Source organism: Rana temporaria, chromosome 5 (assembly GCF_905171775.1).
Source record: "Rana temporaria chromosome 5, aRanTem1.1, whole genome shotgun sequence".
In the NCBI taxonomy this organism is placed as follows: Eukaryota; Metazoa; Chordata; class Amphibia; order Anura; family Ranidae; genus Rana; species Rana temporaria.
The window spans coordinates 413,811,376-413,835,249 of record NC_053493.1 but is presented as its reverse complement, the minus strand read 5'-3'; the positions used below and the strand labels follow the sequence as shown (position 1 = coordinate 413,835,249).

Here is a 23,874-nt window from a genome sequence, read left to right as displayed (position 1 = left end):
AGTAATCTCAGACCCCCCCCCCACAGTGACCCCAGCAGGAGCGCAGACCCCCCACAGTAATCTCAGACCCCCCCCCACAGTGACCCCAGCAGGAGCGCAGACCCCCCACAGTAATCTCAGACCCCCCCCCCACAGTGACCTCAGGAGGAGCGCAGACTCCCCACAGTGACCTCAGGAGGAGCGCAGACCCCCCACAGTGACCTCAGGAGGAGCGCAGACCCCCCACAGTGACCTCAGGAGGAGCGCAGACCCCCCACAGTGATCTCAGGAGGAGCGTAGACCCCCCACAGTGACCTCAGGAGGAGCGTAGAGACCACCTCCCCACAGTGACCTCAGGAGGAGCGTAGAGACCCCCCCGCAACGACCTCAGGAGGAGCGCAGAGACCCCCCGCAGTGATCTCAGGAGGAGCGTAGACCCCCCACAGTGACCTCAGGAGGAGCGTAGAGACCACCTCCCCACAGTGACCTCAGGAGGAGCGTAGAGACCCCCCGCAGTGACCTCAGGAGGAGCGCAGAGACCCCCCGCAGTGACCTCAGGAGGAGCGCAGAGACCCCCCCGCAGTGACCTCAGGAGGAGCACAGAGACCCCCCCCGCAGTGACCGCAGGAGGAGCGCAGAGACCCCCCCGCAGTGACCTCAGGAGGAGCACAGAGACCCCCCCGCAGTGACCGCAGGAGGAGCGCAGAGACCCCCCCGCAGTGACCGCAGGAGGAGCGCAGAGACCCCCCCGCAGTGACCTCAGGAGGAGCGCAGAGACCCCCCGCAATGACCTCGGGAGGAGCGCAGACCCCCCCGACAGTGATCTCAGACCCCCCCAGTTACCTCAGGATTCAATGACCTCAGAGACCCCCCGCAATGACCTCAGGAGGAGCCCAGAGACCCCCGCAATGACCTCAGGAGGAGCCCAGAGACCCCCGCAATGACAAGGGGGAGCGCAATGACCCCACAAATGACCTAAAGGGGGAGCGCAATGACCCCACAATGACCTTAAGGGGGAGCGCAGAGACTCCCCGCAATGACCCCACTGGGGTACAGAGCTAAGCCGCGTGCAATAGGTCGAGCGGCAAATGCGCGGTTGCGTTCTCTGCGCAACACTGGCCACACCCATTACAATCACTTTTCAGTCCAATTCTTCATCACTTTTTCCAGCGCTACAACCACAACAGGACTCCTCCCTCTTCTGCCTCCATACTGAACGCTGCGCCGGTGGTGAAGGATGCGGCAGTGAGCTGAACGCGGCGTCCTGACACAGGCGAGACACTCAGGCTGTAAAAATACCATTATCAATAATTGATGAGTCCAATGTCAGAAGTGTGCGGTCAGACGAGAGATACCCAGCATGCCTTGCGGCTTCGCTATTCGTCCTCTGCAATGCAGCCTCTTTGTGTCATTCCAAAAGTGTGAGCCAATCAGGAGAGAGCAACGCAAATCCGAGAACGCGCACGCCGCGATTACATCATGAGGGCAGACGGGGTCTCTCCAGACCATACCAAGAACAAGGAGTGACATCACCGCCCTTCAGATATACCGTATATTATAGGAGGAGTGACATCACCGCCCTCCAGATATACCGTATATTATAGAGGAGTGACACCACCGCCCTCCAGATATACCGTATATTATAGAGGAGTGACACCACCGCCCTGCAGATATACCGTATATTATAGAGGAGTGACATCACCGCCCTGCACATATACCGTATATTATAGAGGAGTGACATCACCGCCCTCCAGATATACATTATATTATAGAGGAATGACATCACCGCCCTCCAGATATATATATTATAGAGGAGTGACATCACCGCCCTCCAGATATACCGTATATTATAGAGGAGTGACATCACCGCCCTCCAGATATACCGTATATTATAGAGGAGTGACATCACCGCCCCGGAAGATATACCGTATATTATAGAGGAGTGACATCACCGCCCCGGAAGATATACCGTATATTATAGAGGAGTGACATCACCGCCCCGGAAGATATACCGTATATTATAGAGGAGTGACATCACCGCCCCGGAAGATATACCGTATATTATAGAGGAGTGACATCACCGCCCTCCAGATATACCGTATATTATAGAGGAGTGACATCACCGCCCTCCAGATATACCGTATATTATAGAGGAGTGACATCACCGCCCTCCAGATATACCGTATATTATAGAGGAGTGACATCACCGCCCTCCATATATACCGTATATTATAGAGGAGTGACATCACCGCCCTCCAGATATACCGTATATTATAGAGTGACATCACCGCCCTCCAGATATACCGTATATTATAGAGGAGTGACATCACCGCTCTCCAGATATACCGTATATTATAGAGGAGTGACATCACCGCCCTCCAGATATACCGTATATTATAGAGTGACATCACCGCCCTCCAGATATACCGTATATTATAGAGGAGTGACATCACCGCCCTCCAGATATACCGTATATTATAGAGGAGTGACATCACCGCCCTCCAGATATACCGTATATTATAGAGGAGTGACATCACAGCCTCTATAACACACCCACTCCGTCCGTCTCCTATACATACAGTGCGTTCTGTCAGGTATCTGTGTTTGCAGTTTTGGCGCCGATATCTCTGTATTATACTCTTATCTCCTGTACATATTATTATAGCTCTGTACATAATATATTACATATTATATTATTCTGGGATCCAGGGAGAGAATTGGTTCACAGGTGAAATGTAACAAGAAAGCAGCCAGGTGTCCGCCATGTTTGGGGGGTGCTGGAGAGAGGAGAACTCCCGGCATGCTGGGGTGGGGAGCCAGCAGAGTGCTATATACACAACCTTCAGCACTGACAGTTAAGCAGATGGCACCCCCCCCCCCTGTCTGCGGGGATCGGGGGGGCAGCTTCCCCTTTCTGCAGTAGTAGGGCAGTCACTAACAGAGGTCACTAACTGGCAGTCACCGTCCATCCACAGCAGAGCCAATAGCCATTCCCTCAAGGGTCAGCAGTGGTCAGTAATCCATTCATCGAGGGGTCGTCACTCGGTGTCCCCCCACCCTCCAGGGGCCCCCAAGCCTGTCCCATGGAGGGGTCCTTCATAGTAAAGCCATATGACTGGAGGGAATAAACATGGATCATCCCTGGAAGGGACTCACATGTGACAGCAGAACAGGGGAGTGGCAGACAAATCTCCATCCCAGAGCCTGGCGGGGCCCCGGGTGTGACAGGTGGGGCCCCCCGGGTGTGACCCCAGGTGGGGCTCTCTTACCTTGATATAGAGATAACATCGCCGACCCCTTTCTCTGTGCCAATCCCCGGGGACACCAGACTGTCACCTTCACTTCCACACACGGCCACACACTCCCACAATGCACCGGGAGGAGCCCGGCTTTTATATATGTGAACTTTGAGTTAATCCGTCTACCTGAGGCTCCTCCAGGAACTGCACTCTATTGTCCCCGAAAAAGGAGGAAAGGTGGACACAGCTCACCTGTATAATACTATACACCTGTATATTGCACCCGGACACAGCTCACCTGTATATTGTACCCAGACACAGCTCATCTGTATACCTGTATATTGTACCCGGACACAGCTCACCTGTATAATACTGTATACACCTGTATATTGTACCCGGACACAGCTCACCTGTATATTGTACCCGGATACAGTTCATTCATTCATACTATATACCTGTGCTCGGGTACAATATACATGTATATAGTATTGTACAGGTGAGCTGTGTCTGGGTACAAAATACACCTGTATATTGTACCAGGACACAGCTCACCTGTACAATACTATATACCTGTATATTGTACCTGGACACAGCTCACCTGTACAATACTATATACCTGTATATTGTACCTGGACACAGCTCACCTGTACAATACTATATACCTGTATATTGTACCTGGACACAGCTCACCTGTACAATACTGTATACCTGTATATTGTACCCGGACACAGCTCACCTGTACAATACTATATACCTGTATATTGTACCCGGACACAGCTCACCTGTACAATACTATATACCTGTATATTGTACCCGGACACAGCTCACCTGTACAATACTATATACCTGTATATTGTACCCGGACACAGCTCACCTGTACAATACTATATACACACACCTGTATATTGTACCCGGACACAGCTCACCTGTACAATACTATATACACCTGTATATTGTACCCGGACACAACTCACCTGTATAATACTGTATATTGTACCCGGGCACAGCTCACCTGTACAATACTATATACCTGTATATTGTACCCGGACACAGCTCACCTGTACAATACTATATACACACACCTGTATATTGTACCCGGACACAGCTCACCTGTACAATACTATATACACCTGTATATTGTACCTGGACACAGCTCACCTGTACAATACGATATACCTGTATATTGAACCTGGACGCAGCTCAGTACATTACTATGTATACCTGGACACAGCTCACCTGTATAATACTGTATATTTTACCTGGACACAGCTCACCTGTACAGCACTATACACCCGGACACAGCTCACATGTGCACTACTCTATCTGGAAACAGCTCACCTACACAATACTGTATATTGTACCTCTTCATCACTTCATACCTGGACACAGCTCACCTGTACAATACTGTATACTTGTATATTTATACCTGGACACAGCTCACCTGTACAATACTGTATACCTGTATATTGAACCCGGACACAGCTCAGTACATTACTATGTATACCTGGACACAGCTCACCTGTACAGTATCCTGACACCAGGACCCAATGCCTTACATCAAAACCCAACACCTCACCTGTACTATATATGACCTCAACTGCATACCAAAGTGAAGGCTGCACAACATACATGTACAATGTACTCCGGATCAATATGACACCTGTATGCTGGGCCAGGTCATAATCCCCCCTCCCCCCACAGAAGATAGAAGATAGAACCCGAGGTGACACAACTTTCATACAGCTGTCAGATCTTCTCCGCCTGCATCCGATATTCCTTATAAATCTCACATTTCACGCTCGCTGCCGATCGGAAGTAATCAATCTTCTCTATAAATACTGGCGTGGCGCTAGTGTGCCGCAACCGTTCCCAATCAGATTTCGGATTGGCGACCTTGGCTGGATTGCGATTGGCTGCTCTCCATCAAAGCGCACCGCCACTCAGCGCATCATAAAAGAGATCCTGGGAGTGCGTCACTTTTCTACCATTGATAGATAATTGATTGGTGACTGGAGGGAGATCGGCGTCACACCCCCATCCAAAGTGGCATCCAAGTCACACCCCCAGCCAAAGTGGCATCCAAGTCACACCCCCAGCCAAAGTGGCATCCAAGTCACACCCCCAGCCAAAGTGGCATCCAAGTCACACCCCCAGCCAAAGTGGCATCCAAGTCACACCCCCAGCCAAAGTGCCATCCAAGTCACACCCCCATCCAAAGTGGCATCCAAGTCACACCCCCAGCCAAAGTGCCATCCAAGTCACACCCCCATCCAAAGTGGCATCCAAGTCACACCCCCAGCCAAAGTGCCATCCAAGTCACACCCCCATCCAAAGTGCCATCCAAGTCACACCCCCAGCCAAAGTGGCATCCAAGTCACACCCCCAGCCAAAGTGGCATCCAAGTCACACCCCCATCCAAAGTGGCATCCAAGCCACACCCCCATCCAAAGTGGCATCCAAGCCACACCCCCATCCAAAGTGGCATCCAAGTCACACCCCCAGCCAAAGTGGCATCCAAGTCACACCCCCAGCCAAAGTGGCATCCAAGTCACAACCCCAGCCAAAGTGGCATCCAAGTCACACCCCCAGCCAAAGTCGTATCCAAGTCACACCACCAGCCAAAGTGGCAACCAAGTCACACCCCCAGCCAAAGTTGCAACCAATTCGCAATGCAAAGTCACAATGAAAATTGCACGAGTGTGAATGGATCAGATCTGACCCACAGACTTGCAGGGCTAGAGAGGAGCAGTAAAGTACAATCACTGCGCAGCACCGAGCACAGCCTGCAGGCCTCTCCTCCAAAGAACCTCTTAGAGATTTTCATGGAAGCGCATCCACCCAGGACTGGAATAGCAATTTTGGGTCGAGCGATTTTATATTTTTCATAAGAGATGGTGGGCAATTAATGCAGCAAGGCGCCGACGTCTTACTAGGTCCCAATACACACTACAATCACACTGCACCCCCCCTTCCCCCATGATCACGTGTGCGCATCGGTCACAACTAACCAGGAAGTGCAAAAATCACAGAGGATCTCCATCATACACTACAGATGATAATATAAGGACAGCAGCCATACATGTACAGATCAGGATTGGAGGGGAGGGGCCTAGGAGATAAATATGTGGGAAGATGGAAACAATGTATGATAGTCAGAGGAATGTTACAAAGTATCGCTACATTACAACTCTACATCCATCATGTGGACCCAGAGGAAGGGAAGGGATCACTTACATTTGTGGCTACTATTGTCGACTCCACTGTCGAAGGCCACTACTGCCCCCCGTTACCGCTGGGGCCTACTACTGCCGCCACGCCGCCCCACCACCGCTGAGCCTACTACTGCCCCCCCCTCCGCTGCTGGGGCCTACTACTGCCCCCCTGCCACCGCTGAGCCTACTACTGCCCCCCCCTGCTGCTGGGGCCTACTACTGCCCCCCGTCACCGCTGGGGCCTACTACTGCCCCCCCGCTGCTGGGGCCTACTACTGCCCCCCGTCACCGCTGGGGCCTACTACTGCCCCCCCGCTGCTGGGGCCTACTACTGACGCCCCCGCCGGGGCCCTACTGCTGTCCCCCCCGCCAGTGCCCTACTACTGACGCCTCCGCCTGGGGCCTTACTACTGACACTGACGCCCGCCCCCACCAGGGCCTACTACTGACACCCCTGCTGGGGCCCTACTACAGCCCCTCGCCCCCGCCAGGGCCCTACTACTGACCCCCCGCCACTGCTGGGCCCTACTTCTGACGCCCCTGCCAGGGGCCCTACTACCGACGCCCCCGACCGGGGCCCTACTACCGACGCCCCCGACCGGGGCCCTACTACCGACGCCCCCGACCGGGGCCCTACTACCGACGCCCCCGACCGGGGCCCTACTACCGACGCCCCCGCCCGGGGCCCTACTACCGACGCCCCCTCGCCCCTGCCAGGGCCTACTACTGCCCCCCCCCCACCCTACTACTGACACCCCCACCAGGGCCCTACTACTGACACCCCCGCCGGAGCCTACCACTGTGTCCACGAACACCAACAGCGTCACTCAAATTGGAGTACAACTTTTAATATTCAGCATTTGTTGCAGTAAATAAACACAGCAGAACCAACATTTTCAGGCGGTACGCGTTTCGGGAAATAACGGGCTTCCCATCGGAAGAAAACGCACCGCCACTGTGCGGCCCTCTGGGAGGTGTGTGTGGGGGGGGGGGGGTCACACGCAAGGCCCTCTAATTTCATGTTGACCAGCACTGGTCTAATCTCTGATGGGGACAATCAGACACGTCACCCCCCCTGGGCGCTCCGCATTGTAATACTGCAGCGTAGACAGCTGAGTCAGCGATCGGCATGGAGGGACTCTGGGCACTCACAGCGAGGATCAGCCGCCAACCGACGGGCACTGGAATCTGCCATAGAAACGTTGTAGAGGAGATCCTAGACTGAGCAGATCCTCTATGACAGCAAATCGAAATACCAGCCACCGGCGTGATGTCTCTTCGGTTATCAGCCATGTGAGGCCAACAAAGGCGCAGAACAGTCCACAGTACTGCAGACGTCTCAAATCCCGTCAGGACTACAGGTCATGTTTTCCAGATCTCTTCATGGAGATATGACCGGCCATGAAACTCTACACAGCTCTGCCTCTACCTGGGGGGTCCTGTAAACATGACCCGGGTCAGGACAAAAAAAAAAAACTGTTCTGATCACAAGAAGTCAGTTATGCAAGGAGAATGAAATGTGGCCCTCCTTGGCCGTGTGCGTCCGAAAATGCTAGGTGCCTGGCTGTGTGGTTCCAGCGTCCGAAGTCACCAGAACAAGACTGGTGATCAGGAAAAAAGGAGCGAAGGCAGAGCTTCTAACCGAATTCCGGGGACTCCAAGTATTGAAGCCATAGCAGCCAGGCAGCCAGCATTTTCAGAAATTACATCACGTCTTCAGGAGTAGGGTCCATTTTTAATTTCTCGAATGTGTAGCTGTGCACGTTCATGGGGAATTGTGTTATTGAAGAGAATTCGCTGTCAATGCACCAAAATATCACATAAATATAAAAAAAAACTAAATAAAAAAATTTAAAAAAAACGCACAGAAAAAAACACAAGACACACACAAAAAAAAAAACACAAGACACACACAGAAAAAAAACAAGACACACACTGAAAAAAAAACACAAGACACACACTGAAAAAAAAACACAAGACACACACAGAAAAAAAAAAAAAAAAACACAAGACACACACACAAAAAAAAAAAAACACAAGACACACACTGAAAAAAAAACACAAGACACACACAGAAAAAAAAAAACACAAGACACACACACACAAAAAAAAAAAACACAAGACACACAAAAAAAAAAAAAAAAAAAACACAAGACACACACACACACAAAAAAAAACACAAGACACACACACAAAAAAAAAAAAAACACAAGACACACACTGAAAAAAAAACACAAGACACACACAAAAAAAACCCACACAAAAAAAAAAAAAACAAGACACACAGAAAAAAAAACACAAGACACAAAAAAAAAACACAAGACAGACACAGAAAAAATTAAATAAAAAAAAACACACAAAAAAATATTGAACTTGTCACAAAATCTGCAGTGCACTGTGGCTCATGGCTCTGCATTGGTGACTTGGCACGGCAACGTTCGCCTTACTGCACCCCAAAGATATATCTCGGCCCTTTATATTTTTATATATATATATATATATATATATATATATATATATATATATATATATATATTCAGATTTTTCTTCTGGCTTTGATGAGAGGAGTCACTAAATTTTGAACGGTCAGTGAAGCAGAAAATATTAAATCTGGGGGGGTGGGGGCGGGTCCTGTGACTCCCTTCATTGGCCAATGGGCCGCCTTTCCCATAGACCCCATTCTTTAAAATGGTGCAAGAATATATTTTCCCAGGGGCCACCTGAACAGAACACACCGCGCTCTCTCTTCTCCTCCGGAACCCCCAATATAGGAATTGCCGGATCCTCGCCAACGACACCCGGCATTTCCAGGGACGTTTAGGAGGAGCACATACAGGGTTATCCTGGGAGCCACTTCCGGGTATGAGAATTTGGGGATCCCTCCCTGGAAATGGCTCTGTTATGAAAATTTTGGGGCCTGTCCATGGAAGTGGGTTTCAGGAATGAGAACTGTGGGGGGGCGTCTGTCCCTGGAAGTGGCTCTCCAGTATGAGAACGGGGGGGGGGGGGGGGGTCTGTCCCTGGAAGTGACTTCCAGGGACAGACCCCCCCCCCCCCAGTTCTCATACTGGAGAACCACTTCCAGGGACAGACGCCCCCCCCCCCCCCACAGTTCTCATTCCTGAAACCCACTTCCATGGACAGGCCCCAAAATTCTCATAACAGAGCCATTTCCAGGGAGGGACCCCCAAATTCTCATACCAGGAAGTCACTTCCAGGGACAGACCCCCCCCCAGTTCTCATACTGGACAGACCCTCAAATTCTCATACCTGGGAGCCATTAACAAGGACAGGACCTTCAAATTCTCATACCCAGAAGTCACTTCCAGGGAGGGACCCCCAAATTCCCATACCCGAGAGCCATTTCCAGGGACAGACCCCCAAAATGCTCATACCCGGAAGTCACTTCTAGGGACAGACCCCCAAAATGTTCATACACGGAAGTCACTTCTAGGGACAGACCCCCAAAATGTTCATACCCGGAAGTCACTTCCAGAGACAGACCGACCCCCCCCCCCCCCCCCAGTTTTCATACTGGAGAGACACTTCCAGGGACAGACCCTCAAATTCTCATACTTGGGAGCCACGTCTAGGAACAGACCCCAAAATTCTCATACCTTGGAGCCATTTCTAGGGACGGACCCCCAAAATTCTCATACCAGAGAACCATTTCCAGGGACGGACCCCCAAATTATTATTGTATTATTATACAGGATTTATATAGCACCAAACAGTTTGCGCAGCGCTTTACAACATCAGGGAAGATGGTACAGTTACAATTCAATACAGGAGGGATCAGAGGGCCCGGCACGTTAGAGCTTACAATCTAGAAATTCTCATACCCGAGAGCAATTTCCAGGGACAGATCCCCAAATTCTCATATTGAACTGAAGAAAAAGCTGGACGGCGGCACCGTTACAACACCTTCTATTGAAGGAGATTAAAATCATAAGAAACAAGGATGTCAGAGGCACAGGAGCAATGAAAACTGACCACTGTGGGGTGCTTAGTGATAGTACCCCAAATTTTTATACCCAGGAGACATTTCTAGGGACGGATCCTTAAATTCTCAGGCCAGGAAGCCAACTCTAGGAATGGATCTACAAAATGCCACGTTCAGAGACAGCGCCCCCCCCCCCCATTCCCATACCAGGGAGATACTGACCCCAAATTACCCTTCCTTGGGGGCCACTTCCAAGGACAGATCCCCAATTCTCATACCCGGGGAGCCACTTCCAGGGACAGACCCCCAAATTCTCATACCCGGGGGCCACTTCCAGGGACTAAGCCCCAATTCTCTTACCCGGGGGCCACTTCTAGGGACTGATCCCCAAATTACCCATCTCTGGGAGCCACTTCCAGGGACAGATCCCCAATTCTCATACCCGGGGGCCACTTCCAGGGACTGATCCCCAAATTACCCATACCCGGGAGCCACTTCCAGGGACAGACCCCCAAATTCTCATACCCGGGGGCCACTTCCAGGGACTAAGCCCAAATTCTCATACCCGGGGGCCACTTCCAGGGACAGATCCCAATTCTCATACCCGGGGGCCACTTCCAGGGACTAAGCCCCAAATTCTCATGCCCTCAGCCATTTTCAGCGGCAGATCCCCAAATCCCCATACCTGGGAATCATATCCAGGGACCAAAATCCAATCGTTTGGAGCCACTTTCACCTACGGACCCCCTAAATATTATGCTGGGGGGGCAACTCTAAAGGAAAACTCCCATACCGGGGAGATATTGACCCCCCCCAAAGTTCCCATACCTAGTAAGTCATTTCCAGGAACAGACCCTGAAATTCTTATATCGGGGAGCCAGTTGAGGGAGGGGGACCCCAAATTTTCATACTTCAGAAAGAATTCCAGGGACAGACCCCCCCAAAACTCTCATGCTGGGGGAACCATTTCCAGAGATGGACCCTCACAATACAAAAGTTCATCAGAGGACAGACACCCCGTCCTATAAAATTGGTGCAGGAAGTCTGCGGCGCATCCAAAATACGGTCCCCAAAATCGTAATTCTATCTGCAGCTTTCTGTGAATGATGGAAGAGGCTGCAAAACCCATCAGACCCACATGGATTAACCCTCGCTCTGCCAGCACCGGTGAGGAACTACAAATTCCAGCATGCACAGTCCATTCTGGGATGGGATGGGGGGGTACCTACCTTTCAGGGAGCTGATCTCATGCTGGATGGACCTGCAGGAGTCCATGCTGCAGTGCTGAAGTCAGTCTGCTCTGTTCTCTCTGCAGATAGCAATGCTGGGAGGAGGGGGGGGGGGGGGGGGGGCAGAGCGCTCCATTCATCAGTCACAATGCAGCACCACTGCTAGGGGGCCGGCCACACCCACATTAACCCTGTACTGCCCACCGACCAATCACACCCACATTAACCCTGTACATAGTTGCCAACATTTTTAAAACATTTCCAGGGACACTTTGCAGCACAGCTATTAATTAATTACCACACTCACTTCCCCGAAGCTCCACCCACTCCGCATAATCTTCGCCTGGCGAAGATTATGCGTAGTGGGTGGAGCTTCGGGGAAGTGAGTGTGGTAATTAATTAATAGCTGTGCTGCAAAGTGTCCCTGGACAAATGTTGGCAACTATGCCTGTACTGCCCACCGACCAATCACACCTACATTAACCCTGTACTGCCCACTGACCAATCACACCCACATTAACCCTGTACTGCCCACTGACCAATCACACCCAAATTACCCCTGTACTGCCCACCGACCAATCACACCCACATTAACCCTGTACTGCCCACCGACCAATCACACCCACATTAACCCTGTACTGCCCACCGACCAATCACACCCACATTACCCCTGTACTGCCCACCGATCAATCACACCCACATTAACCCTGTACTGCCCACCGATCAATCACACCCAAATTACCCCTGTACTGCCCACCGACCAATCACACCCACATTAACCCTGTACTGCCCACCGACCAATCACACCCACATTAACCCTGTACTGCCCACCGACCAATCACACCCACATTAACCCTGTACTGCCCACCGACCAATCACACCCACATTAACCTTGTACTGCCCACCGACCAATCACACCCACATTAACCCTGTACTGCCCACCGACCAATCACACCCACATTAACCCTGTACTGCCCACCGACCAATCACACCCACATTAACCCTGTACTGCCCACCGACCAATCACACCCACATTAACCCTGTACTGTCCACTGACCAATCACACCCACATTAACCCTGTACTGCCCACTGACCAATCACACCCACATTAACCCTGTACTGCCCACTGACCAATCACACCCACATTAACCCTGTACTGCCCACTGACCAATCACAGCCACATTAACCCTGTACTGCCCACCGACCAATCACACCCACATTAACCCTGTACTGCCCACCGACCAATCACACCCACATTAACCCTGTACTGTCCACCGACCAATCACACCCACATTAACCCTGTACTGCCCACCGACCAATCACACCCACATTAACCCTGTACTGCCCACCCACCAATCACACCCACATTAACCCTGTACTGCCCACCGACCAATCACACCCACATTAACCCTGCACTGCCCACCGACCAATCACACCCACATTAACCCTGCACTGCCCACCGACCAATCACACCCACATTAACCCTGTACTGCCCACCGACCAATCACAGCCACATTAACCCTGTACTGCCCACTGACCAAACTATGGGGGGGGGGTTCTGTGGGGGTGCAAGGTGCATGGTGCAGTATTGTAAAATTACATAGTTGCAGGATTACATATAATGCACCATGCCGCATGGTGTGTTTGGAGCAGGATCTGTTGGGGGGAGTAGTTGCAGGATCTGGTAACGTGATGAGATCTGTGCAGGATCTGGTGGGGGGGAGTAGTTGCAGGATCTAGTAATGTGATGGGATCTGTGCAGGTTTGCAGGATCTGGTGGGGGGAGTAGTTGCAGGATCTAGTAACGTGATGGGATCTGTCCAGGTTTGCAGGATCTGGATAGACGTTGCAGAATTTGATTGGGAGTGGGGGCAGGGGGTGGTTCCTGGAAGTGATGAGGTTGCAGGATCATGGGGAGGGGGGGATGGTGCTAAATCTGATATGGTTGCAGATGCAGAATCTAGTGGGTTGGTGTGCTGTATGTAATGATGTTGTAGCAGATGTTAGTGTGAGAGGGTGTTAGATCTGCTGGGGGGGGGGGGGGGGGGTTGTTGAGAATCTTATGGGGTGGCAGGATATGTTGAGGGGGGGGATAATAGACATGTTGCAGAGTTGCAGGATCTGGTGGGAACTGTTACTAGATCACATCTGGTTGCAGGATCTAGTTATAGTGGTAAGGATGCATAGCTCCCAACTGTCCCGGATTTGGCGGGACTGTCCCGGATTTCGAGGGACTGTCCCGGATTTGGAGCAATGTCCCTCTGTCCCTCATTCCCCCTCATTTGTCCCTCATGTTGGTCTGATCTATAGAATTGTATATAAAATTAACTTTTTATCTTTCAAAAAGTGATTCCCAGCGCTAAAATCTGATTTCTAAATTGCTGCATTTGTAAATCCCAAAAGCCGATATAAAGGAATAGTAGTGGTAAAAAAAAGCACTTGTGGATTTAAATAACCTTTTTTTTTTAATTCTCCTTTAAGGGGTGTGGCAGGTGGGCGTGTCCTGTGCCCACATACATTTACTTGTAGATGTCCCTCATTCCCATCTCAAAATGTTGGGAGGTGTGAGGAGGATGGGGGTTGCAGGATCAAGCGGAGATGGGGGGCAGGGTGGCTGGATCTGATGGAGTAGGAGATGCTAATGCAAGGGGGTGCAAGATCTGCAGTGGGGGCACAGTTTGTAGGGTGGCAGGAAATGGTGGTAGGGGTGGCAGGATCTATTGGAGGTTTGCTGGAACTGATGGGGTTGCAGAATTTAATGGGGCTAATGAAGGGGGGGGGGTGAAGGATCTGGTGTGGGGGAAGGGTGTTAGATTTGATGGAGGGGGTTGCAGGATCTAGTTGGGTGTGTAGGATTTAGTGAGGGCATAGCTCCCAACTGTCCCTGATTTTGAGGGTATGTCCCTGATTTGCAACAATGTCCCTCTGTCCCCCTCATTCATCCCTCATTTTGGTCTGATCCATATAGAATTGTATATAAAATACACTTGTTCTCTTTCAAAAAGTGTTTCCCAGCGCTAAACCTTTCATCCAAATTCTAAAATGTTGCATTTATAAAAAAAAAAATGTTTATAATTATCATTTTTTAAGGGCGTGTGGCAAGGGGTGTGTCCTATGCCTGCATACTTTTGCTAGTAGGTGTCCCTTGTTTCCATCTCAAAAAGTTGGGAGGAATGAGAGGGTGTTGCTGAATCTGATGGAGTTGGAGGATCTGGTGTGGGGGAAGGGTGTTAGATGTGATGGAGGGGGTTGCAGGATCTGGTGAGGGTGTTGCTGGATCTGATGGGTTTGGAGGATCTGGTGGGAGGGGTGTGTAGGATTTGGTGAGGGTGTTGCTGGATCTGATGGGGTTGCAGAATTTAATAGGGCCAATGAAGGGGGGGGGGGGGTAAAGGATCCGGTGGGTGAGTTGCTGGATCTGGTGTGGTGGTTGCAGGATCTAAATGGAGGAGGGGTGGTGGATCTTATGAGGCTGTAGGATCTGATGGGGTTGCAGAATCTGGTGTGGAGGCGCTTGATCTAATGGGGTTGCATGATCCAATGTGCATGGGGGGGGGGGGGGGTAGTTGGGACATTCTGGATTGGATGGGGTTGCATGATCTAGTAGGGGTGGGATGGGGTGCTAGGATCTGATGGGTTTGGAGGATCTGGTGGGAGGGGTGTGTAGGATTTGGTGAGGGTGTTGCTGGATCTGATGGGGTTGCAGAATTTAATAGGGCCAATGAAGGGGGGAGGGTTAAAGGATCCGGTGGGTGAGTTGCTGGATCTGATGGAGTTGGAGGATCTGGTGTGGGGGTTGCAGGATCTAAATGGAGGAGGGGTGGTGGATCTTATGAGGATGTAGGATCTGATGGCATTGGAGGACCTGGTGTGGGGGAAGGGTGTTAGATTTGATGGAGGAGTTGCAGGATCTGGTGAGTGTGTTGCTGGATCTGATGGGTTTGGAGGATCTGGTGGGAGGGGTGTGTAGGATTTGGTGAGGGTGTTGCTAGATCTGATGGAGTTGGAGGATCTGGTGTGGGGGAAGGGTGTTATATTTGATGGAGGGGTTGCAGGATCTGGTGAGTGTGTTGCTGGATCTGATGGGTTTGGAGGATCTGGTGGGAGGGGTGTGTAGGATCTGGTGAGGGTGTTGCTGGATCTGATGGGTTTGGAGGATCTGGTGAGGGTGTTGCTGGATCTGATGGCTTTGGAGGATCTGGTGAGGGTGTTGCTGGATCTGATGGGTTTGGAGGATCTGGTGGGAGGGGTGTGTAGGATTTGGTGAGGGTGTTGCTGGATCTGATGGGGTTGCAGAATTTAATAGGGCCAATGAAGGGGGGGGTAAAGGATCCGGTGGGTGAGTCACTGGATCTGATGGAGTTGGAGGATCTGGTGTGGGGGTTGCAGGATCTAAATGGAGGCGGGGTGGTGGATCTTATGATGTAGGATCTGATGGGGTTGCAGAATCTGGTCTGGAGGTGCTTGATCTAATGGGGTTGCGTGATCCAGTGTGCATGGGGGGGGGGGGGGGGGGGTAGTTGGGACATTCTGGATTGGATGGGGTTGCATGATCTAGTAGGGGTGGGACGGGGTGCTAGGATCTGATGGGTTGTTGTAGGATCTGGTGGGCTGAGTGTCAGTCTAGGATCTCTGCTGAGTCATCCTGAGTCTCTGGCCTGTCCTGGATCCCTCTGCAGGGTACAAAGCTGGCGCTGAGCCACTGACAGCTGCAATACTACACAGCTCTGGCACCCGCCACACTGGTACTATCATTACCTGTGACTGGTCCACATCCAGAATATTCCGCAGAGCCTCTCCGCCAGACTGCGGGAACTCCGCCTGAAATGTCTCATTTCTAAAAAGCATCATTTACTGAATACTGAGCACCGCCGTCCTCCAAATCCCACACCCGCCAAATGTCCTTCTTATATGGGAGAGGCGTTTTCTCTTTATCACTAGAAAGCTGTGCTCTTCATCCTTCTCTATATAATATAAAGCTGTGCTCTTCATCCTTCTCTATATAATATAAAGCTGTGCTCTTCATCCTTTCCTCTATATAATATAAAGCTGTGCTCTTCATCCTCCTCTATATAATATAAAGCTGTGCTCTTCATCCTTCTCTATATAATATAAAGCTGTGCTCTTCATCCTTCTCTATATAATATAAAGCTGTGCTCTTCATCCTTCTCTATATAATATAAAGCTGTGCTCTTCATCCTTCTCTATATAATATAAAGCTGTGCTCTTCATCCTTCTCTATATAATATAAAGCTGTGCTCTTCATCCTCCTATATATAATATAAAGCTGTGCTCTTCATCCTTTCCTCTATATAATATAAAGCTGTGCTCTTCATCCTTTCCTCTATATAATATAAAGCTGTGCTCTTCATCCTTCTCTATATAATATAAAGCTGTGCTCTTCATCCTCCTCTATATAATATAAAGCTGTGCTCTTCATCCTCCTCTATATAATATAAAGCTGTGCTCTTCATCCTTCTCTATATAATATAAAGCTGTGCTCTTCATCCTTCTCTATATAATATAAAGCTGTGCTCTTCATCCTTCTCTATATAATATAAAGCTGTGCTCTTCATCCTCCTCTATATAATATAAAGCTGTGCTCTTCATCCTTTCCTCTATATAATATAAAGCTGTGCTCTTCATCCTTCTCTCTATATAATATAAAGCTGTGCTCTTCATCCTTTCCTCTATATAATATAAAGCTGTGCTCTTCATCCTTTCCTCTATATAATATAAAGCTGTGCTCTTCATCCTTCTCTATATAATATAAATCTGTGCTCTTCATCCTTTCCTCTATATAATATAAAGCTGTGCTCTTCATCCTTCTCTATATAATATAAAGCTGTGCTCTTCATCCTCCTCTATATAATATAAAGCTGTGCTCTTCATCCTCCTCTATATAATATAAAGCTGTGCTCTTCATCCTCCTCTATATAATATAAAGCTGTGCTCTTCATCCTTCTCTATATAATATAAAGCTGTGCTCTTCATCCTCCTCTATATAATATAAAGCTGTGCTCTTCATCCTTCCCTCTATATAATATAAAGCTGTGCTCTTCATCCTTTCCTCTATATAATATAAAGCTGTGCTCTTCATCCTCCTCTATATAATATAAAGCTGTGCTCTTCATCCTTCTCTATATAATATAAAGCTGTGCTCTTCATCCTTCTCTATATAATATAAAGCTGTGCTCTTCATCCTTCCCTCTATATAATATAAAGCTGTGCTCTTCATCCTTCTCTATATAATATAAAGCTGTGCTCTTCATCCTTCTCTATATAATATAAAGCTGTGCTCTTCATCCTTCTCTATATAATATAAAGCTGTGCTCTTCATCCTTCTCTCTATATAATATAAAGCTGTGCTCTTCATCCTCCTATATATAATATAAAGCTGTGCTCTTCATCCTTTCCTCTATATAATATAAAGCTGTGCTCTTCATCCTTTCCTCTATATAATATAAAGCTGTGCTCTTCATCCTCCTCTATATAATATAAAGCTGTGCTCTTCATCCTTTCCTCTATATAATATAAAGCTGTGCTCTTCATCCTTCTCTATATAATAGAAAGCTGTGCTCTTCATCCTTCTCTATATAATATAAAGCTGTGCTCTTCATCCTCCACTATATAATATAAAGCTGTGCTCTTCATCCTTCTCTATATAATATAAAGCTGTGCTCTTCATCCTTCTCTATATAATATAAAGCTGTGCTCTTCATCCTCCTCTATATAATATAAAGCTGTGCTCTTCATCCTCCTATATATAATATAAAGCTGTGCTCTTCATCCTTTCCTCTATATAATATAAAGCTGTGCTCTTCATCCTTTCCTCTATATAATATAAAGCTGTGCTCTTCATCCTCCTCTATATAATATAAAGCTGTGCTCTTCATCCTTTCCTCTATATAATATAAAGCTGTGCTCTTCATCCTTCTCTATATAATAGAAAGCTGTGCTCTTCATCCTTCTCTATATAATATAAAGCTGTGCTCTTCATCCTCCACTATATAATATAAAGCTGTGCTCTTCATCCTTCTCTATATAATATAAAGCTGTGCTCTTCATCCTTCTCTATATAATATAAAGCTGTGCTCTTCATCCTCCTCTATATAATATAAAGCTGTGCTCTTCATCCTTCTCTATATAATATAAAGCTGTGCTCTTCATCCTTTCCTTTCTATAATATAAAGCTGTGCTCTTCATCCTTTCCTCTATATAATATAAAGCTGTGCTCTTCATCCTTTCCTCTATATAATATAAAGCTGTGCTCTTCATCCTTTCCTCTATATAATATAAAGCTGTGCTCTTCATCCTTTCCTCTATATAATATAAAGCTGTGCTCTTCATCCTTTCCTCTATATAATATAAAGCTGTGCTCTTCATCCTTGTCTATATAATATAAAGCTGTGCTCTTCATCCTTTCCTCTATATAATATAAAGCTGTGCTCTTCATCCTTCTCTATATAATATAAAGCTGTGCTCTTCATCCTTCTCTATATAATATAAAGCTGTGCTCTTCATCCTTCTCTATATAATATAAAGCTGTGCTCTTCATCCTTCTCTATATAATATAAAGCTGTGCTCTTCATCCTCCTATATAATATAAAGCTGTGCTCTTCATCCTTCTCTATATAATATAAAGCTGTGCTCTTCATCCTTCTCTATATAATATAAAGCTGTGCTCTTCATCCTTCTCTATATAATATAAAGCTGTGCTCTTCATCCTCCTCTATATAATATAAAGCTGTGCTCTTCATCCTCCTCTATATAATATAAAGCTGTGCTCTTCATCCTCCTCTATATAATATAAAGCTGTGCTCTTCATCCTCCTCTATATAATATAAAGCTGTGCTCTTCATCCTCCTCTATATAATATAAAGCTGTGCTCTTCATCCTCCTCTATATAATATAAAGCTGTGCTCTTCATCCTCCTCTATATAATATAAAGCTGTGCTCTTCATCCTCCTCTATATAATATAAAGCTGTGCTCTTCATCCTTCTCTATATAATATAAAGCTGTGCTCTTCATCCTTCTCTATATAATATAAAGCTGTGCTCTTCATCCTCCTCTATATAATATAAAGCTGTGCTCTTCATCCTTCTCTATATAATATAAAGCTGTGCTCTTCATCCTTCTCTATATAATATAAAGCTGTGCTCTTCATCCTCCTCTATATAATATAAAGCTGTGCTCTTCATCCTTCTCTATATAATATAAAGCTGTGCTCTTCATCCTTCTCTATATAATATAAAGCTGTGCTCTTCATCCTTTCCTCTATATAATATAAAGCTGTGCTCTTCATCCTTCTCTATATAATATAAAGCTGTGCTCTTCATCCTTCTCTATATAATATAAAGCTGTGCTCTTCATCCTTCTCTATATAATATAAAGCTGTGCTCTTCATCCTTCTCTCTATATAATATAAAGCTGTGCTCTTCATCCTTTCCTCCTATATAATATAAAGCTGTGCTCTTCATCCTCCTCTATATAATATAAAGCTGTGCTCTTCATCCTTCTCTATATAATATAAAGCTGTGCTCTTCATCCTTTCCTCCTATATAATATAAAGCTGTGCTCTTCATCCTTCTCTATATAATATAAAGCTGTGCTCTTCATCCTTCTCTATATAATATAAAGCTGTGCTCTTCATCCTTCTCTCTATATAATATAAAGCTGTGCTCTTCATCCTTTCCTCTATATAATATAAAGCTGTGCTCTTCATCCTTTCCTCTATATAATATAAAGCTGTGCTCTTCATCCTTTCCTCTATATAATATAAAGCTGTGCTCTTCATCCTCCTCTATATAATATAAAGCTGTGCTCTTCATCCTTTCCTCTATATAATATAAAGCTGTGCTCTTCATCCTTCTCTATATAATAGAAAGCTGTGCTCTTCATCCTTCTCTATATAATATAAAGCTGTGCTCTTCATCCTCCACTATATAATATAAAGCTGTGCTCTTCATCCTTCTCTATATAATATAAAGCTGTGCTCTTCATCCTTCTCTATATATTATAAAGCTGTGCTCTTCATCCTTCTCTATATAATATAAAGCTGTGCTCTTCATCCTCCTCTATATAATATAAAGCTGTGCTCTTCATCCTTTCCTCTATATAATATAAAGCTGTGCTCTTCATCCTTTCCTCTATATAATATAAAGCTGTGCTCTTCATCCTTTCCTCTATATAATATAAAGCTGTGCTCTTCATCCTTTCCTCTATATAATATAAAGCTGTGCTCTTCATCCTTCTCTATATAATATAAAGCTGTGCTCTTCATCCTTCTCTATATAATATAAAGCTGTGCTCTTCATCCTTCTCTCTATATAATATAAAGCTGTGCTCTTCATCATTCTCTATAATATAAAGCTGTGCTCTTCATCCTTCTCTATATAATATAAAGCTGTGCTCTTCATCCTTCTCTATATAATATAAAGCTGTGCTCTTCATCCTCCTCTATATAATATAAAGCTGTGCTCTTCATCCTCCTCTATATAATATAAAGCTGTGCTCTTCATCCTTCTCTATATAATATAAAGCTGTGCTCTTCATCCTTCTCTATATAATATAAAGCTGTGCTCTTCATCCTTCTCTATATAATATAAAGCTGTGCTCTTCATCCTTCTCTATATAATATAAAGCTGTGCTCTTCATCCTTCTCTATATAATATAAAGCTGTGCTCTTCATCCTTTCCTCTATATAATATAAAGCTGTGCTCTTCATCCTTCTCTATATAATATAAAGCTGTGCTCTTCATCCTCCTCTATATAATATAAAGCTGTGCTCTTCATCCTTCTCTATATAATATAAAGCTGTGCTCTTCATCCTTCTCTATATAATATAAAGCTGTGCTCTTCATCCTCCTCTATATAATATAAAGCTGTGCTCTTCATCCTTTCCTCTATATAATATAAAGCTGTGCTCTTCATCCTCCTCTATATAATATAAAGCTGTGCTCTTCATCCTTCCTCTATATAATATAAAGCTGTGCTCTTCATCCTTCTCTATAATATAAAGCTGTGCTCTTCATCCTTGTCTATATAATATAAAGCTGTGCTCTTCATCCTCCTCTATAATATAAAGCTGTGCTCTTCATCCTTCTCTATATAATATAAAGCTGTGCTCTTCATCCTTTCCTCTATAATATAAAGCTGTGCTCTTCATCCTTCTCTATATAATATAAAGCTGTGCTCTTCATCCTTCTCTATATAATATAAAGCTGTGCTCTTCATCCTCCTATATAATATAAAGCTGTGCTCTTCATCCTTTCCTCTATATAATATAAAGCTGTGCTCTTCATCCTTCTCTATATAATATAAAGCTGTGCTCTTCATCCTCCTCTATATAATATAAAGCTGTGCTCTTCATCCTTTCCTCTATATAATATAAAGCTGTGCTCTTCATCCTTCTCTATATAATATAAAGCTGTGCTCTTCATCCTTCTCTATATAATATAAAGCTGTGCTCTTCATCCTCCTATATAATATAAAGCTGTGCTCTTCATCCTCCTCTATATAATATAAAGCTGTGCTCTTCATCCTTCTCTATATAATATAAAGCTGTGCTCTTCATCCTCCTCTATATAATATAAAGCTGTGCTCTTCATCCTTGTCTATATAATATAAAGCTGTGCTCTTCATCCTCCTCTATATAATATAAAGCTGTGCTCTTCATCCTTCTCTATATAATATAAAGCTGTGCTCTTCATCCTCCTATATAATATAAAGCTGTGCTCTTCATCCTTCTCTATATAATATAAAGCTGTGCTCTTCATCCTTCTCTATATAATATAAAGCTGTGCTCTTCATCCTCCTCTATATAATATAAAGCTGTGCTCTTCATCCTTCTCTATATAATATAAAGCTGTGCTCTTCATCCTCCTCTATATAATATAAAGCTGTGCTCTTCATCCTTTCTCCATAGCATCATGTATATCTGGGCCCCTTACCCCATCCTATAGCACCAAGCATATATCCGGAACTCTCTTTGGATGTCATCGGTCAAATCTCTGCCGTCCCATCCGGACAATAAGACTTTCACAGTGATAACAATGTAGGGAGTATTCCAGGCCTCAGGAATGTGGGATGGGTAGTAGGAATGTTCGGTGAATCCCTGGTGGTGGGAATGTGGGGCGTATTCTGGTTGGTGGAAATTTGGGGTGTATTCCAGTCAGTGGGAATGTGGAGTGTATTTCAGGTATGCGGGATGTATCCAAGACCGTAGGAATCTGGGATGTATTCCGGGGGGTAGGAATGTGGGGTGAATACCGAGAGTTGGGAAAGTGGGGTGTATTCTGAGGTTAGGAATGTGAAGTGTATTCCAGGGGTTGTAAATGTGGGGTATAGTCCAAGGGTTAGGAATGTGGGGTATATTCTGGAAGTTGGGAATGTGAGGTGTATTCCAGTTAGTTGGTGAGAATGTGGTGTGTATAACGGGGTGTATTTCGGGGGTGAGAAATGTGGGGTGTATTCTGGGGGTGAGGAATGTGAAGTGTGTCCCGGGGGTTGGGAATGTGGGGAGTGTCCCGGGAGTTGGGAATGTGGGGAGTGTCCCGGGGGTTGGGAATGTGGGGAGTGTCCCGGGGGTTGGGAATGTGGGGAGTGTCCCGGGGGTTGGGAATGTGGGGAGTGTCCCGGGGGTTGGGAATGTGGGGAGTGTCCCGGGGGTTGGGAATGTGGGGAGTGTCCCGGGGGTTGGGAATGTGGGGAGTGTCCTGGGAGTTGGGAATGTGGGGTGTATTTCAGGAGTTGGGAATGTGGGTTGTGTCCCGGGAGTTGGGAATGTGGGGTGTATCCCGGGGGTTGGGAATGTGGTGTGTATTCTGGGATTAGGAATGTGGGGTGTGTCCCAGGAGTTGGGAATGTGGGGAGTGTCCCGGGAGTTGGGAATGTGGGGTGTATTCGGGGGGTTGGGAATGTGGGATTGTATCCCGGGGGCTGGGAGTGTATTCTGGGATTAGGAATGTGGGGTGTATCCCCGGGGTTGGGAGTGTGGGGTGTATCCCCGGGGTTAGGAGTGTGGGGTGTATCCCGGGAGTCGGGAATGTGGGGTGTATCCCGGGAGTCGGGAATGTGGGGTGTATCCCGGGGGTTGGGAATGTGGGGTGTATCCCGGGGGTTGGGAATGTGGGGTGTATCCCGGGGGTTGGGAATGTGGGGTGTATTCTGGGATTAGGAATGTGTCCCAGGGGTTGGGAATGTGGGGTGTGTCCCAGGGGTTGGGAATGTGGGGTGTATTCTGGAATTAGGAATGTGGGGTGTGTCCCAG

At 47.0% G+C, this 23,874-nt stretch overlaps 1 protein-coding gene across 3 annotated transcripts in view; it reads right to left on the bottom strand.

The window, feature by feature from the left end:
• The window catches only part of PLEC (plectin), a 353,372-nt gene that overhangs the window by 258,949 nt on the left and 70,549 nt on the right, over positions 1 to 23,874 (bottom strand). Inside the window, exon 1 of one of the 3 annotated variants that reach the window (XM_040355118.1) lies at positions 3,249 to 3,282. The exons of the other annotated variants lie outside the window; for them this stretch is intronic. Within the exon in view, the coding sequence (XP_040211052.1) occupies positions 3,249 to 3,267 (19 nt within the window). The 5' untranslated portion in view covers positions 3,268 to 3,282. Of the gene's footprint in view, positions 1 to 3,248; positions 3,283 to 23,874 lie in introns of those variants that run through there. 3 annotated transcript variants of the gene reach the window in all.